The sequence below is a fragment of the Petromyzon marinus genome, chromosome 36, assembly GCF_048934315.1.
Source record: "Petromyzon marinus isolate PM22_M1 ecotype Great Lakes invasive population chromosome 36, UKy_Petmar_22M1.pri1.0, whole genome shotgun sequence".
NCBI lineage: Eukaryota > Metazoa > Chordata > Hyperoartia > Petromyzontiformes > Petromyzontidae > Petromyzon > Petromyzon marinus.
This window is the reverse complement of record NC_133702.1, coordinates 5,894,596-5,913,783: the sequence shown is the minus strand read 5'-3', so window position 1 is coordinate 5,913,783 and position 19,188 is coordinate 5,894,596. Positions and strand designations below refer to the sequence as shown.

The window sequence follows — 19,188 nt, the reverse complement described above, 5'->3', positions numbered from 1 at the left end:
GCCGACTGAAAAGTTGTTTATCAACACAAACGTAGATACATTACCTTAGAAATAAATCTGTCACCGGCATTTTGAGTGCATCAAAAGTATTTGCTGTTTGACGACCCACAATGTTTAAAAGTATTTACAAATTATGATGGGAGTGATGGCGCAATTATTAGTGTGCCACACTACGAACCGCACGCCATGACTTTGATTCTGGGCCATGGCTCTAATCAGTGGAGAGTGACATTTCTAAACGGGTTCTGGGTCTCCCTTCTTCACCAACTGACGCCGATCAGCGTGCTGCAGTACGCTCAAACAAGCTATCCCCGGCTGACGTGGCCTTGGGGGAGGTGGGGGCGGGGGTAGAGGCCTTCATCCAGCAGTGGATTGACAAAGGGCACGGTGACTTTCAGGGTTAACCACACTGTGACAAATTTGAAAACGCAAGACGTCACCGCGGTACGTGTAGATCTGCGGCGCACACCTCAACAAGAGCAGAGGATCGTAGTTGGGGGGGGGGTGGTGGTTACGATAATCAGGGGGTATAGCGATGCATCAATTCCTCATCTGAAATTAATGATTCTGCTCATAATACACATAAAGCATTGGCTCGTGCAAGTCATAATCAGTTGTGTTTCGTTCATATATATTTGGCAAGTTACTGGTTGATGTGACCCCTGCAACCACTAGAGGTATACTACCATGCACTGCAGTGTAAATACAAAAACAATGATTCTTCAATGCAACTGTGGCAACGTATAGAATCGTGAATGGGGGGGGGGGGGGGGGTGGTGGGCAGCGGGGGGTGAGGGGCGGGGGGCAATAGCTGGCTATTTTCTCGCCCTCGAGCATACGGGCAGCAGATGCATCACTGCCAGTGCACTAATTATAAGAATTCCTGGGCACACCAACTGGCAGTGCTGGGTTAGTGGCCCAGAGCGTATTCGCCCAAACTCCTCCTGGGACTTCAGAAGGTGCACCCGTCTCTCGCCTGCACCGATCATGCAGGGCGGGATTGGAGCTTAACAACTTACGAGATCAACGGTGGAAATTATTTTTCCACCGTTTTTGTTTTTCTGTCCAATGTCGTTATGCGGAGGCACTTCTAACCGGTTTACGCTGCGCAGCGGGTGGTTCATCTATTCAAACATAACCTTACCAAAATATTACAGTAAGATTTGGTACAGTACACAAAATTCTAAAACTAGTATCTTGCACGAAAGACGAATTACCTAAATTATCAACAGAAGGTGTATATCGGATTAATTGTTTATGTGGCAGATGCTATATTGGACAGACAGGACGTAACATCAGCATAAGACTAAAAGAACACCAAAGAAATATAAAATTATCTCAAACACAACTGTCGGCAGTGGCAGAACATGCTTGTCAACAAGGACACTCAATTGATTTTGATAACGTTGAAGTGTTGTGTAAAACTAATTGTTACAGACAAAAACTAATTAAATAATCCATTGAAATTGAGAGAAACAGAAATAACTTTAATCATTCTGATAGCTATAGGCTTAGTGCGGCTTGGAAGCGTATTATTAAATAATACATATTACAATTCCTTATAGGGGAAACACATATTAATTAACGGATTACTAAAGTAGCATATAATCACAATAACACATTACAACTAATTACTAATCTACAACTCATTACTCATCATAACCATTGTCTGATTACAAATCGATTATATAATTACAATACCCCCCCCACTCCGCCTCAAATCACTGCACCTGAAATGAGTTAAATGATGACGTCACCCTGCTGCTCTATTTAAGACCAGGAGCAAGTGAGGGCTTTTCCATTCTGGCGAATTGCCCGATGATGCTGGATGTAATTACCAGCGAAACGTCGTATTCAAACTGTAAATGTTGTGGATTCACTCTTCAACACACCGGTGGGCTAAAGTAGTGAACTAATTGTCTTTTGTCAACGTGATACTTTATTTTGCTGATTGGCCGTGTCGGGTGGTGGAGGGTTACGACACATTTATAAATAACGCGATCTAACCCAAAAACCTTTATTATGAATAACCTTACCAAATTCATATTCTTGGTTCTTTCGGTAAAGTCACGTAGAAGGGAAACAATAAAATAATAAAAATATAAAAAATTAAATTATTGTTTTATATAAAACACTCAATTATTTTGTTTGATTGCTTTATATTTTTATTATTTTATTGTTTCCCTTCTACGTGACTTTACCGAAAGAACCAAGAATATGAATCCCTGCAGTCACGAAAGCTTTAAATCAAAATCTTACCAAATTCATGAAATATATCCGTGGAACACGTAGAAGAAGTCCACCGAATTGGTGGTGGACACACCACGTAATTGTAGCCTGACTGCTGATGAGACCTGTAAGGGCGAGTTAATTTGCTTGAAACACCACAGATTGATGATAGACCCAAAGAAATACGTTACATTTTTAAGCCAGGGGGCAAACGGAGATGTATATATTTGTCTATTACTTATAAAGCTTCACAAAAACGCACAGTGAGTTGATATCTGAATGTATACATTCATATGCATCTACTTTCACTGTAAAAACAATGCATTTATTTTTTTGACAAGCGTGCAGTAACATTGAAGTAAAACCCAAATACCACAATTTGCAATGGCTTAACACTCAAGGGGACGTCAGTCCATTCACTGGAACATTGCTTACATCAGCAACACTGCACAGTAGAAAGTCAATAGAGCAAATGTCCGAAGATAAAAAAAACACGTACGAGGTGCTAATAATTCCCATTCATGCAACACGGCATAGCTTAAGAGACGCAAAGCACGGTCTCACTTGCAAACATGCCACCTCCAAAACCAGGCGCCTACACTCAACGCGGCGTCCCTAAAATATTTATGGCTCGTGCAGAAGCACCCGCGTGTTGATTAGATTCTGCCCGCAAGCGCCGTAGGCACTGGCAAAGCAAACTTTCCCCTGCTCAGCAAAAAACAGATGCGCCCGAAACAGCTGCTGACTTGGCCATAAGAGAGCAGAAAAAACGCGGGATGAAGGACGAGGCCCCGGCGATGGAGCGTTTAACCCGCAGGCAGCCGGCAACGCTGGCACGCGGCTGGGCCACCGCGCCCCGCCATTGACGGCGAGGGGCATCCGAGGGCTCGGCAGTCACGCGAGACGTCGTTGCAAGGGAGGGCCGCGTGCCGGAGTGCGACTGAGCACGATCCTTGCAGAAGGCAAAGCATTGGGGACATGCAGCTTATTTTTTTACTTACAGTTGGGACCATGAGTCAATTATGTTGATTAATCAATTCGAAAATTATAATCGACTACTTTTTGTTTGTCGGTAACTACTCAGGCCACCCCAACATCCTGCCTCCTGAAAGCGGGAAGCTCCCCCCTCCCCCGAGAAAAACCACGCCCAGCTTGACGCGCCTGATGATGCCCATCACCTCGCATCTCGCGGAACATTCTGGAACAGAAGTGTGACCTTTTTCCGCCCCAACTATATTTGCGTTATCCGATCTGTCGCATAATCGATTCTCGAAGTAATTGGACAGCCAGGCCCCTAATGCTTTTGTTCACGGCAGAGAACATGAATTTGGTGCGAAAGTTAAAGCCACAGAGTCGGTCGAGGGTGTACGTTTCTTAAAAAAAACAAATCAATTTCACTTGTAAACGAGCGGGCATAACTGCAGGCTCCATTGCCTTGTCAAAGATTGGCGCTTACAGCATCTCCGAAGTACGGAACACCAACAGTTTGTGTTGGCAAGCGTTGAACACGACACACAGCAAAGCCTACAGAGTAATTCATCACCCCGTTTCATAATAATGGTGATAACAATTTAGAATCGCTACAGGGTTTGCAAGCCAAATGTCAAAATACAGCTCACTTAACGCATTGTATTCAGAGGGCACTTGGGTGGCATGTGATCACTCTGCTGCTAAGTGAACCATTACATTTGTAAAAGCTCCGGGGATGGATTGCGCGCCAATTTCACAGTGGCTCAGTCATTTAAAACGCTGACTAAAAGCAGTGCCTTTCTGAACCCACTGGCAAATAATTCAGGAAAGGTTTCCGATTAAGTCATTTTCTCCATGCACTAATGAAAAAATTCATCAAAGGTGACAATTTTACACAATTATGATGGTGACTTACTGCCTGAACGAATCGCACATTTTTCACTTGGGTGCAATTGCGTGGTGGTGGTGGGAGAATGGGTTACCTTTCTTTGATGTATTCTGACAATTTAGGTTTTCAAGCTTGTGTATTCTCATGAAACCTTGCAATAAAAGGTTTTGCGAAATGAAAATTCTGCTCAATGGACTGAATGCATTCGCTATGTAATGAAGCGATCGATTTCATAAAAAATTTAAAAAGCCAATTATTTAGCCGAGAAACTCTCGCCGGGGGGTCCTCCATTCGGATGTCTGGCCACTGCCGTGAGTAAGGATTTGGCCTGTGGCAGGGAACTGGGGTACTGCAAGGCCCAAGCACACGAGGGGAGATTATACTCAGCACTGCCATCTCATGGCCACGTTGCAGCTCCATGTCTACAACACCTGGCAAAAGCCCTGGTGATCAACGATCCAAGCACGAACCAGGCTAGACTTTGCTTGGCTTGGCTCCCAAGTGCCGATAACAATCGAGCAATTGGATAAAAATGGTCACAGGCGTTTGAAAATTGTAACTGAAATTATGGGAAAATTGCACGAAGTAAAAATTGTATCGTCAAATAAATGCAACTTATGAATATGTTGAAAGCAAATTTTAGCCACTTAAAACTGTTGTACAAGGACACATAACAGACACAGGACAATTGAAGACCGCTAAATTGTTAATACAAGATAAGATAAGTTGATGAATATTAAAATCCTCCAAAATCAGGGTCTGTGATTGTTTGTCAATCACGGTTGCTTTAGCACAAACCCAAGACTCCAAGAGACCAACGGAAACAACAGCACTCCTTGTTGAAGCAGTTAAGTGAAGAGTTGATATATTTTGTGAATTCAGCAAGGATTCCAGGCACCTGGGGGCAGGAGACAGTGGAAGAGAATTCCAAAGCCATGTAGCACGAGGGCAGAGGCAGGAAGAGAAAGGAAATGGGTCGCATGTGTGACCTTGGCATAAAAAAGCATCCTTTCCTCCCAGCCAACATGTCTATGTATGTGTATGTATGTTCAACTTCTTTCACACCGTACGTAGCCAACCGTGCTGATCGGGAGGGGTGGGGGAAGGACAACACCAACTAAACACAAAAAGCAGTTCTAAAGAAACTTGTTTTCAATCTAGATTTAAAAGTGCGTAGCTCCAGTGGCTTCCCAATATAGAAAGGAAGAGTGCCCCAGACGGCCACAGTAGTGCACCTGAGATGAAAACTGCGAGGTGACTGCACAGCACTGCGAGGATTATCAGCGAAGCGATCGAGTTGGAGGTCACCCAACTGAATGTACAAAGAGCAAATGCGATGGGTGGGGGGCGGGTTGGGTGGGAGCGGGTTGTTGCCGCCTCACCTTGATGTAGTTGCCCAGCACAGGGCCGACCCTGTAGATGGCCAGGAAGATGGAGAGGAAGGTGGTGTATGGGAACGTGGTCTTCACCACGTGCGTGACCTCCGGGAAGGAGACGATCCGGAAGCCGAATTTTTCGAAGAGCTTGCACAGGTCCTCCGACGGGGCCTCTCCTCCCTCGCTCAGGATGCTGCCCACGGCATAGCGGGTCTTATCTGGTGACACCTGCCAGACACAGCACGCGCCGCGCACGCTCTCATCGTCATTGTCACTTGGTGTTTACACGTCGGCTACCATGCGGTACATCTCAGGGTATCCTTCGCTGGCAGCTGTCCCTGTGCAGCACTGGCCTGCAAGCGGGGCATTAGTATGGCTTTACTAAAATTAAACAATTTGCGAGTCATTAATAAAATTCTGTCAAATCTGAACCATGACACCAGCATAATATGGCGTACTATTTTTTGCTTTTAATAATCTTCACTGGATCGATCTTGAATGCCTACTGTGAAACAAACAGCGCACGTTTTATGGCGCAGACACCCACGGTATTAACCAAGGCGGCCGCTGGGCTCGAAAAACTGCGAACCTCCACCACAAGCAGTGGACGTGCCAGCTGCTCGGCTAGGTTACCGCCCCACGCAATATTCCCATGTTACCTCGCTCAACAAGCGAAAGACATTCCACAAACGAGTTGCATGCATTACAGTAGTCCTTCGGTGAACGTTTTTAAACCGTTCCACGAAAAACTACCGTTAACCGAAATAACTGTCAATCGAGTACAGGAATTACACGTTAAAAGCGTGAAGCGTCATTCTCGGATTGGCCCGAAATTGGCGCCCCGCATGCATAACGTAAACGAACCGTTAATCAAAATTCACCGAAAAACCGTTAACCAATGTCACTGTTAACCGAAGGACTACTGTAATGATAAATCTTCAAAATGCCCCGCAAATAAGAAGGACAGCTTCCTCGAGAATTCCATGAGTTGATTTGTTCGGCAAGCCAGCCACCCCTGGTGCCCCGATATGAACCTTATGGCGGGACCCCGGGGTCCCGAATAAACGGAAATCAAAATTGCAATTAATTTATTTATTTGTGGCGACTCCGTCCCACCGCGCACACAAACGCCGCGACCCACCTGGCGCGGATCATTCTGATGTCGTGTCGGCCAAGCGCAGCAGCGAGGCCGAATGCGCAGAAGAAACAAAACTTTTAAAAACGTTGATTAGCGCATCGTGCAGAGCTTGCCGAGAGGAATAGATCGCCGTATCGTTCGCCTTCAACAGACATGAAATGACGTCGCAACGCAGTTTATGCGAGAGCCGGGGGCTTATGGGACCCCCGGGGTCCTGCCATAAGGTTCAAATGTCTAGTTTTTTGAAAAGGCATTCGAGAGCAAAAAGACGACCCTAACTTCGCCTGCTGCGGTGCTTGGGGCCTTAACAAACCAGGCGGAGACCCTTGAAATTTGAGAGAGTAAGAGAGATTCCCTGTGAACCATACGATTGCGCAACGCAGAATGTGGCCTCCAATCAGAGACGCCCCAGAGTTGCCATACCGACGTGACATCTCTTATCACACTCGCAAACGCATATGACCTTGAGTCAGGTATTAATTCGGTAGTTTTCACTTGTAAATAATGCCCAGCATTGTTGGGGATGAAGTGGTTTTCAATGAGATCAGGGCCCTACTAAGCCTCTCAAGGATGGCAGTGGTGGTGAAAGAAATGCGCTGTAATCCTCTTAGGCTGTCGACGTGCACAGTGGAACAAATCAGGATGACACTCGGACAAAAGCTTACCCCAGACTCTAGCACTCCACTCATCTGCTTAACACACAACTACTACAGCCCATGCTTGCATCTGAGCTGCTCTGCCAAGCAAGGGACAATGATGGCCTTTGCTAAGAGTTAATGCATGTACACGTACAGTACTTTATATCAATCCGACGGTGGAGGGCAGGGGAGCGATGCTCACAACAGTGAGTAGAGCGCCAGCCATCGCAGTCAAGACAACCCATGGCACCTGGGTCTGTTCCATGAACTCCTGCCAGCGAGCCATCGACAATTCACATGGCCTCAAAATACACCTAGCATGGCACAAGCACCGTGGTGACATCACCACCACTTAGTGTTGAACGACGGTTGCTATATTACGTTAGTGTGGGTATGCCCACCTCTTCCAGCATGTCCGATCAACGTGGGTGAGTAGACCAAACACGCTCTACAGTTTGCTCCAGCGGAGGCAGGAGCAAAGCAGTTCCAGGGTCACAACTTTACCTTTCTTACACAACACCAAACTAACCAATGCTTGCAGGTCACGCGACCTCAAGTATCACGTTAGCGCAACGTCTTAATGCCATAGCGTCTCGTATACAGATGTTATATCATATGGAATTGCAATGTTATAATGTCTGTACATGTGGACCACCTTAATCAAGCTCTTTTCATCTCACTCATCTTCATCTCTGGTCTGCAGCTCCCTAATATCCACGGGTCTCGTTATCTCTCTCATCTTGTTAACGTGCTCTCTTTATCTCTCCGTGGGCCACAGCTAGGCAGGCCACTCCAAGAGCCCGTCGTAAAAAATACAGGAACACTGCATTTTGCTGCCCACTATGCAGTCCTTGAGTCTACAATGCCTGATGTTCTTCTTCCGTCATGATGTTTAAAAAAAGCAACAGGCTACAACTGTATTTTTTTTATTGTCCAAGCCACTGCACAGCATCCGGGGCGGTAGCTGAGTGTAGTCCGCTTCTTCCTCCGGAGTACGCGCGATGTATAGGTTGGGCGGCCATCGGTGACACGCCTGACGGTTTGCACCTCACCGCATTCGCAGTTTGGCGAGTCTCGTGATCGTTGCATTGATGGAGGAAATATCCACGCCCTCCTCCCGTGCGTGTGGTTGGTGTTGGGACGTGATTGGGTCGCGGTCCCCACTGTTGTCATGGCAGCAGAGAGGAACTAAGAGGCCTGTGTTCCTCCGTCGGATCTTCAAAAGGGTTCTTAACACCTGTTATGCATGATGCTCACTCATCCAAGCACTATGCAGGCTCGACCCTGCTTAAGTTCCAAGATTTACCAAGACCCGGCGGAACTGCGGGTGATTTGTCTGCAGGCGACACATCATCGCACCCATATAATTTATTTGCACATGCTACGTAATAATAACCACGCGCAAGCGTAACATTTAACTTGCCACAATATTGAACGATTGCACCGAGAGGCACAGTGCCACGCAGAAATCCCATAATTTGTGCATTTCCCACCGAGTCGTTTACTGGTGCCGTGTGTGAATGTGTACACGCCTACGTATACTGGGCCGTCTTTAATTAGCACCTGAGTCACACCGTCTCTTGGCGAGCCGGTGGATATTCATCGCCGCGGCCACCTGCATGAAACTGTCAAGCGATGCACGTCGGCACATGCAGTGTGCGGATTAAAAACAGCAGAAGCCCTCCTGCGAGTTGCCATTCATGGTCACCTTCACACATACGTGTCCCCGAACACAAGGACTGCTATGGTGGTTCCTCTTTGTACGTGGTCACGTGAAACAATCGCCGTCACCATCGTTGTCATCGGATCTACAGCGAAGATTCTACGACGCACATACCGTTAAAACGCAAAGGCAACGCACATGTAGCCTTTATTATTCTTCTCACACAGCTTAAAGGTCGTGATCTGAGCGTGGCATTTTCACTCCAGCGCTGTCCTACCAGACAGTCTCGTCCCTTCACCTGATGAAGGCCGCTTGTGTTGTGGCCGAAACGTCGTGAGAATATTATTGTTATTTTATTTTATCAATTTATTATTTTATTCTCATTCTACGTGACTTTACCGAAAGAACCAAAGATGTATTATTCTTGTTATGACTTTCTTGGCTTGTTAACATAGATTACAGTCTTGGAAGCTAAGCAAAGGGTTAAGCCCGAATGGTACTTCAATGGGTGACCACTGAGGCTTACCAGGTGCTGGAGCTCAGATGGGGGCAGAAGATGGCACTCAGTGCGGGTTTTCTCTGGTTGATCTGGTTTCCTCTGACGTAAAGCCAAACACTCAGTAATGGAACTGACCGAAGATCCCAAGGCAGGACCAAATTTTAAATGAGTCTTGATTCACAATGAAGCTTTCCTGGATCACCAGCCATGGTTAATCCACAGTTGGATGATGGCCTCGCTCAAGCTACCACCTCTCATGATCCTGCCATGTAACGATGCACCTGGCATCTGAACTGTTATTGTTATTGAGATGGAGATTCATTTTATAAGTAAAAATATCCTCGAACACTACTAAGCAGCATTGCAAATCTGTCCATGGAAATTGTAAGCGAGTCACCGAAGGATAAAACTACGAATGTTACCAGAAGCATGCGCCCGGAGGCAGTAAACCAAGTGTTTCATCAGCCAGCCCATCAGCACCCATTCAGCGTTCTACTGCACCAGAGGGTTTCTTAATTATGAAAATCCGCGATTGAAAAAGAGCTCTTGGGTGCAAGAGATTTATGTCCGTTGGTCTCCTTAAATGCAACCTAACTTGGCATCAGCGACCCGCACAATCTCGAGTGGTATTTCTGCCTGTTTTGGTTTTCTGGGGCCGATGACCCGAGGGAAAAGTGTCAATCTTGCCGGGACGTTTACAGGTTCCCCCGATTTTAGTTTGTTGTGCAGTATTAATGCACCACTCCGGCCAGGCGGCTCAACAGCAGCGAGTGCATTCAAATCGTGGTTGGGGGCGGGTGGACACAGTCCAACATCCTTCAGGGGTCAATAAAACGAGTACCAATTTCTGGTGAAGACAACAGTGACTGTCGCATAGATATACTTGTCCTCATAATAAGAAACGTAGAATTTCCACCACTGGCTCAGGGCCACAAACAGGAGATAAGCGCCGCCTCCAAGCTTAATGAAAAGAAATCGCGTTGACTTTGACGAGACAATGCGTTTACGCGTGGTTCACCCTCCTGGGTATTGTGCGAGATATTCTTTCTTCCTATGTCCCGGTTGTTGTTATGCGTCAAGAGGTGGCAGCTCAACCGATGGGCTCACGAGAGCGCGACTGCGCATAGGCGTTGGGCCGTCTTCGTTTTGCCCCCTACCCCCTGTTGCAGGGGGCAGGGGGGGAAAGGTCAAGGACAACAACGAGCCATCGTTTTGGGTGGCGCACGCCGGTAACCCTGCGCCGTGGAGTCGGCGAGGGTTGGTAGGTGGATCGTCGCGCAGAAGTTGTTAATCTCCCTTCCCGTGGCCTTCGAGGTGCCATGCCGTGGCTCGCCAGGAGAAAGCAGGAGACGAAGTGGACGAATTGCCATCTGTTTCCATCTGCACGTGGATAGAGCGTTGCACCCCTCTCACTCGTGTGGGTATTCTCCAGATGTTCCGGTTTCCTCCCATACTTGTACGGACACTCATCATTAATTGTTTGAAAACATCTTTAAAAAAAAAAACCCAATGCAGGACCCTCCTGAAAAAGAGCCCTACGATGCAGTGTGGCTTTCCTGGATAAATAAGTAATGATGAATTATCACGGAAATGTGCCTTTTATTACAGCCAGTGATTTAGTTTCGGTGGGTATGGAGCAACAAGATCAGCTCGTGCACAGCAGCGAAATGGATTGTGGCCTCGTGGGATGATTTTTATGGATGGTGCCATCAAAGGGAGGCATTTGTCTAGCAGTGGGTATATCATGGCTAATCATGATGATTATGAATTAGTTCGGTCAGATGCTTCACATTAAAATGTTTGGGAAGGCATATGAAACCACCACAACCATTTTTCATGAGCTATGGCTAAAATAATCATAGCGTGGAGTTGTGGTATTGTGAGATGAAGATTCAGGCTTTGGACTGAGAAGTCAAGAAGAAGAGTTAGATAATGTCAATCTGCTGCTAGATGAGGGCCTCGCTGCTCCGTGAGAGTTGTGGGAGTTAATCGACCTTGTTCTGCCACGCTGGTCGTGGGTTGGCGAAAGTCGATGGCAGTGAAACTATGGATTTTGCAGACCTGCCCTCTGCAGGCCACAACATAGCCCCGCAGTTTATTTATACACCGCTTTTAACACCTATTGTTTCCTTGCATTCAATTTGATTCCCAGGTCACTGGCCCCTTATAATGGCTTGCCACATTTTGGTGTTATATAAATTGTCGTAGTAATTATTATTATTATTGCCGATTGGATGCACTGATGGGGAGTACAGGTTCACATCAAGGTGGCCATCACCAACAGTAAACAGAAGCAACAACACCTTTCACCGAATTGCCCCGTTCAATGCCAGGAAGGAAGCGGGCGTTAACAAGGACGCAATGCGTAGGGAACCAAGTAATTTCACTTTACATCCATCTCCTGAAAGTCAATGTCACTGACAAGCACATAGGTGCAGCAGCGGCAGCGCACTCATTTGCAGCAGCATACCTCAAACACGCCGGCCGATGCATCACTCGCTCGGTGTCATTACGCCGGCCCCGACAGCCACACGTAGTGGGGCCCAGTTTTGTACTGATCGCGCGGTCACTCATATTCGCAGCAAAGCAGGACAGCTGGGCTCGGCTCGGCGGGCATTGCCGTGTACTGCCGGCGGGGGGTGCGGGGAGGCAAGGCGAGGGGGTTTTCCCCCGCTCCACGGATTCCCGGGGAGGGTCGGCAGGCAGCTGCGCCGTCAGGACGTACGAGCATGCGTGCGTGTGAGCGTGCTAGTGCGCGGGCCTCGCTCGTGCGTGACGGTTACGAGAGTCGTCGCTCACTCCCGGTGGGACATCCGTGAGAGTCACAACAAGGGACCGGATCCAAGACCTAAATTGGCATCGTGCAGCTCTGAGAATCTTCATGCGCAGCCCATTCGTCAATCCACTGCTGCGCTGGGGACCTACCCACACCGTATGGGTCATGGGAGCCATGTGACCATAGTTCACGACATGCTGGTCAGCGTGGGTTAGCGATGGTGGCGGGATAAGATGTGAGAGCACAGAAGTACAGGACAACAATGCATTTTGAAGTGACGCGCTCTGCTCCCCACCATGTAGCCCCACAGTCCCGTATGGTGGTTGTCTATCCAAGCCCAGTCCAGGCTCAAATCTACTTATCGTCTGATACGGGGTGCACTGTTCGTGGGCGAGAATTCAGAAACAAATCTGGAAGGAAAATATTTCGTAAAAGCTAAAAATGGCCCTTTAATAAGTTAGGGTAACTGCAAGCAATCTCAATTTTGCACTAATGAGCGATGCCACCGTTCTCATTTCCAAACCCTCACGGGACGAAAGCGAAAAGACTTGCTCAGGTTGTCATTCCCGTGGGGAGCGGAGAGGTAAAAAAAAAAAATGATGCGCAGCCCCAAAAAAAATGACAAGCGCGATTGATTTTAATGACCGGATAAAACCCGTGGAGAAATTATTCCGGCAAGCAGAGAATTCGCGATGGCTTGGCGGGGCGTCAGGCTTGCCGCGTGGCGAGGACGCCCCCAAGCGGTTAGGGTCAGGGCGAGGGTTGGGCTGGTGTGGGCGAGAGAGTAGAGTGGGGGTGTGAGCATGACCTCATAGTCAATAGGGAGGAAGGTGGTGGTGGCGGTGGACTTGGTGGTGAGGAGGTGAGGGAAAGGTTAATTAGCAGATCATTTTTTTGTTATTCAGGCAATGCGCGGGCCCGTTACATCGCGTTGCGACGCACGAACACACCGTCAACATAAACTAAACCGTTTATACACGGTAGGGGATAGACAGATGGGGAACGGATAATGCTGCACCAATTAGCAGAGGGTTTTCGTGCTGTTAGCTCGGTAGTGGACTGCACTTAACATTGCACGGGTTCAGGGAAATTGACTGGGTGGCTTCGGGGGTCAGGACACTGCGCTTGCCCCGTTGGAAACCTGAGTTGGATCCTCGTTTAAGCCCCCAGCGATTAAAGGTCTCGAGTACTGTAGAGAGTGCCAGGGAGGAGCCAGGTGGCTCAGATGTTAGAGCACTGGGTCTGGCACGACTGAAATCCTGGGATAAAATCCAGGCAACACCCTGTTATTTACTAAACAGAGTTCTCAAGCATAGTGTGTTGATGATCTCAGCACATAAACGTATTACATGTATCATATTAAATATAGCTTTTCATCAACTTGTGAAATTTGTACAGATTTGAGCAATATAAATCAATTTGAGTTTGACTGTCATATTATGGGTACAATTTATTCCTCGGTGGTCTAGAATGCTGTGTCAGTGCTGTAGGAATGTGGTGATGGGTCTTTCCGAACTTTCTCCGAGCTTACATTTACAATCAAATTTCTTACATTGACACGCTGATCTCTCACGATACAATGGCCACCCCCACAGCTTCGTTTGAAAAGATTTCTCCGATCTTTCATTTACATGCAAATTTCATCTCTAGCCCCGCCCGCTGACCCTTGGGCTGCACCCACCTCAAACCTTTATAACTCCCTGCCTTAGCAGCGCTCCCACCATATATTTTTTCCTGCCCCAGCAGCTCTCCCGCTATATTTTTCACCCAATGACGATTGCTTGTGTTGCGATTGCAACGTCGTGATATTGTTATTATTTTTCATTATTTGTTCTATCTATGTGGCTTTACCGAAAGACCCAAAGAATATGCTGTAGCAATATTAACAAGACTATCTCTAGCACGCAGAACTAAATGTAATTCGTCTATCCAAAGGATTTTTAGTTAAGAACGGCGCTCACAGTTTATCTCCTTAGTGGCGGCTTCATGCCAAAGGAAAAAAATAAATGCTGCAGGATTGTACCAACCAAATTGATTTTGGAATACAATGGCTCATTCTATCAAATTATAATGCGAATGTGGCACCTCTGACTTCCAATCTTAAGTACAAATCTTCACTGGAGATGTAGCACATTCATCTCCGGAAGTGTAATTGCATGTTCCGACTCCACATAGAAAGAAGAATAAGGGTAATTTTTTTCACAGTATAATGGTTTTTGGCTGCAGTGAGAAATCTGCAGCTTAATTGGGAGACAATTTAATTACATCCTTGTTATGCAAGCCCAACTGAGAAAGTGTACTTATAAAGACACTCGTGCCGAATGGCATCAGTCAACACTGGCATTCTTATTATGAGTATGCTCGTTTTCCCAGGAAAGCCTCACTAATTTACAATTCCTTCAGGAAGGCCCTGCCATACTTCTCCGTGTAATCACAATCGAGCAATTTGCAGTTATTTTATCATTGGGATATTTCATCCAAAAGCAGTCACATTGTTTATTTATTTAGTTTTTGGGGGGTTTGGGGGGGGGATGGTGAACCCAGAGGAAAACCATGCTGCAGAACACGGGGGAGAACACACAAAGTCCACGCAGAAAGGTGCCCAAGTTGGGAGTCGAACCCAGAACCTTTTTGCTGCGAGGTTCAAACGTCACCACAGTGCCACACTGCCACTACTCAGGACAGTTACTACTGCTTTGCACATCGAAGCTCTGGCTGGAACATGCCTCTGTTCTGACAAGCAGGGCCCCAGCAGCAGCAGCAGGCGTGTTCAATGCTTGCTCTATTGTCCGAGAATCTAACCCGGCAGGATGCCATGGTTAATACCACGGGTGCATTGACCATAAATATACACAGTCTGCTTCACAATGGATATTAAAGATCCCGTGATGTCATTGGAAACGAGTAGGGCAATGTGCTTGGGTGTCAGGGTCCAAATTTGCGAAATTCAATTGAGATTACAAAGAGCAATTATCGCCTACTACCGCCAGACTAACGTCCACTTTCAGGGCCGGTGCTGAGCCGCCATACGCCGCATAGAGACAGCTGCCACTGAGGGTGCCCTTTGAATGCTTGAGATGAGTTGTGACCTAAGGTGCTTCGAGTTGCCGAGGAATTTAAGCGTCAATACAAAGATCCTTATTCTTACCAACAACCTGCTTCGTCATTGTTGCACACAATACTGAACGTGTACACTTGAAAATGCCGGGCTGAGTGGCTGCCCACAACTGGCTTTGCTTCAAAAGAAAACAAAAAGCAAGGTGAGGTTCTAGCTCCCTCTCGCGATCACAATGAACACACGTTGCCAACGTTTAACGTGGGGGGGGGGGGGGGGAATACAAGTTAGGAGAAATTAGCACAAAGCCACTTTTGAATTATTTCTGATTTGCAACCTCTGCGAGCGCCAAGATTCCGTGAATACACAACAGTGTAGCGAGGCAAAAATATGTCAAAACGTTTTGAGAACTTCAATGTAAATCAACAATGCAAGTGTATATATATATTTTTTTATATTGTACAGTGGGATCGTTGACAGCTTGCAAGTTGGCATAGGCACTTGGAAACCTGACCAATTTAAACAGTAGGCTGCTGATTTTAACACCCCTTCTTAGGATGTACCAATTTGCAAAGCAAAAGCTGCATAAAAAAATGTAAATCAGGATGTACGTTACGCTTACAAAGCGGTACGCAGGTAATAAAAACGGGGATTTAAAGAAATCGACACGCTTAAATCGATACGGTTGGTATTGTATGAAAATATGATAGTAATTTTGAAGCATTTCCGTGCGAACATCGTTTGGAGTGGGGGGGGCCGGGGCCGAGAGAGGCAACTGTAACTCACGACGAGAGGTGAGAGAAATCACCCGCTGAATGCAATCCCTCGGACGACTCGCGACCACCAATGGCAACTCACTGAAAGCCAACGCGACGCCTGCGGGCCATTAGGCGCTCCCCTTGCCTCCTTAACAAGAGCCCCAATTTCCTCCAAGGCCCGGAAAACATTGCGAAGGACACGCTGAAGATTTCCCGCGGGGGTTCGTGGCCCCCCACGCTGCGCCGACACACACCGCCCACGCGTGTCGACTCTGTCTCTTCATAACGAGCTGCGATGGTCACGAGAGCTCCGCTGGCAGACATAACAAGGGAGCAACACGTACAGCCCTTTCGTACAATCCACCGCTCGACGAGGCCCTCCGCCTGCCGTGTGGCCCCGAGGAGGTCAGCGCGTCCATGCTTCGCCGCGCTGGCGAGCGCGTGTTTGGTGGGCAGGCACGGACGTTGGGAGAGAGACGGTGAAGCGATGGATTCTGCTGCACTGCCCTCTGCTGTTCACAGCTAGGGCCCCCACAGGCCCCGAAACGACCTGCTTGCGCGTGGTCGTCACTTATCCGAGGACTATTCACGCTCAATCCTGCTACGGTTTCGATAAATCCGACTGGTTTGGGAGCGCGTTTTTAAATCTACATTGAAAACATTCATTTCTTTCTAATTGCATTTTGCATTCCCCGTTTGTTGTCCACCCGCCGCACCTCCGATTCGCATGGCTGGCTGCGTACGGCGCAAAACAAGTGCAACACGCATGCATACGGCGTTAACGACCCCAGCTCTGCGGTAGATGTACTCAGGCGTGTGCGCACAGTTACCCGCTCACAAATACGCATGTCAACATCATAAATTGCGTAAGCACGCACACGTGCGTACATGCGTACATAGACAAAAGTGCCCCCCCCCCCCCCGTGTTGCCTGTAACAGACTGTTAGGGCAAATGCTGTTAGCAAGCGCCTACGAAGGCCGGCACGGCACACGGTTGGGCGAAGTGCGGCGCGAAAAGAAGTTCAACGAGAACGTGCGCACGCACATCACGCACGGAGCAGGGCGGAAACGTGGGAGGCCTCGCGTTGGGAGCGGAAAAGCCTTCGTCAAGGAAGTGCTCATGCGCTCTGCCTCACTCGTGGATGATTTGGCCGCACGGTTCTGCCCGCCAAGAACAATAAGCGGAGAGATCCAGCGTCAGGTCAGCACGGGTGCCGTCTTCTCCTGCGCGCGTTGGGCACGGCGCATGCTCGCGTAGGTGGACCTTTTTTTTGTTTTGCGCGCCTTTCCGGGAGAGGGGGTAGGGGGAGAGGAGGTCGGAGGGGGGAAGTGCTGACTCAGTAGAACAGCGAAAGTAAAAAAAAATTCCACAAAACGTAGGACGACGCGTATTATAATTAAGCTATCGCGAGTTTGGACTCGCTCGGAGACGTTGGGGGGGAGGCGGGGAAAAGTGTGCGACGTCTGAACTTATATAATGCCGCTTACATGTTACAAAGCGAAATTCTGGGGTGCAAAATAAATCTCGTAATTTTTCTGCCTATTTTCCGTAAAGTCCACGAGTCACTGCTATTTTTTTGGTTTTGCTCAAGAAGGACTTCAAACGTAGCGAAACTTTTCAAATTCGTGCTGAGATGGGGCTGCTATTGGTGGCTTTATATTTAGACATCAATCCTGTTACCTACATGGCCATATATGTACGTAAACGTGGACATTAATATAAAGTTGCCACCACTTCTGGGTCTCTCTAGACAAGCAGAGATAAATAGGAATACAGTTATCAAGAACAGGATTTTTGAATGCACCTTATTCAGGGATAAAGATCGCAGGAAGATAACAGCAGTATGGATAAAATGGAATGTAACTCTCTACTTGTCTGCCAGAGGTGGCAGGGTGGTTCAGGAGGCCACCCTGAGCTGCTGAAATCTGAGGTTCGAATCTAGATTTCAGCCCACCTGTGATTAAACCGGGTCCTCAGGTGTAGCGAGAGCTCATCGTTGCAGCCCGACCACAAATGGCTGCAAAAATAACACCACCTTGTCACTTAATTCCATATATTCCAGCTCTGTGGACACAGCGCGTTGGCGTGATCGCTTTGGAATAAACATCTCTATCGCAGACCATGTGACAATAGGCACCACCTAGTGTGGACAAGAGGCCATTGACAGGACTTCAGAAGTAGTTCTGTGACATCATCTTCCCAAGGTTGTTTGACACAGCCCTTGCTGCGAGCGTTGCCAATAGAAATGTCTCTTGACACGAAGCTGACAGTAAAATTGTAACTCAAGCGAGAGGCAAAAAAAGGAAAGAATATATAAAACAGGAAAAATGTTACACCCACGGCAGTCGTGCTCCACATTTTAAGACGTTCAGCTACGTAAAAATAAATTATTCAAAAGACACGGCTTCAACTTTTTTTTACACCACGTTGTCTTAGCACTGAAGGTGAAATGAATGCGGCCCCCAAACAAGAATTCACTCAGAATTAACAAGCTCCGAGCCTTGGGTTTCAACATCGTTATATTGGTACGACTCATTAGAAATAAAATAAGAAAAAATATTAGATTTTACAAGACAACTGCACGCCTTGAATGTGCGAATCACATTCTTGAGTTACCGCATGGGAACGTCTAAAATCTGTCAAGTTTTTTTTTTCAAGTTGCCAACCTGATGCACTTATCGAATTTCTGCGCGTTAAAAAAATCCTCGCACAGCAGATACTTTGCGCGAAAGAGATAGGAACGCCATAAACTTCACACGGCCGAACGAACATATGCCGTGCGTTACGTGGGCGCTTTCTGGGAGGAACAGAGAATTTACTGCTCCAACCTAGGAGCAGCTTTCGCGCCAAACTGCTCCAAGGCAATGCTCTCCGTACGCCGACTTCATTATATGCGCGTCGCTTACAGTGCACGGGCACGCTAGACGCGAGCGGTGGTTTCGCGTTACATCCCCTAAAGAGAGTTAAAATAAGAAAGTAAAAAAAAAATCCACGAATGCTTAGATAGCAAACGCGGGAAGAGGCCGTTTATGATCTAGCAGGGCAGCTATAGCGGCGGGCCCCCAGAGGCGGGCACGGCTCCCGGGCCTGGGAGGAGGAGGAGACAAGTCGCGCCCCCGCAGCTCTGGCGAGCTCGCCGTGGCCCTGACGTCTGGACCCCCGTGGCCTCCGCCGTCGGTGGCGCGCCCGCCCAGCGG

The 19,188-nt window shown here is 47.7% G+C and overlaps 1 protein-coding gene across 5 annotated transcripts in view; it reads right to left on the bottom strand.

Annotated features, from left to right (window-relative positions):
• The window catches only part of TEX264 (testis expressed 264, ER-phagy receptor), a 167,907-nt gene that overhangs the window by 119,338 nt on the left and 29,381 nt on the right, over window positions 1-19,188 (bottom strand). For all 5 annotated transcript variants that reach the window (XR_012946039.1, XR_012946038.1, XR_012946041.1 and 2 more), the window contains exon 2: window positions 5,470-5,691. Coding sequence is in view for 1 of the 5 variants with exons in the window: in XM_032966600.2 (XP_032822491.2) it covers window positions 5,470-5,691 (222 nt within the window). In the remaining 4 variants the exon portion in view is untranslated. The remainder of the gene's footprint in view (window positions 1-5,469; window positions 5,692-19,188) is intronic.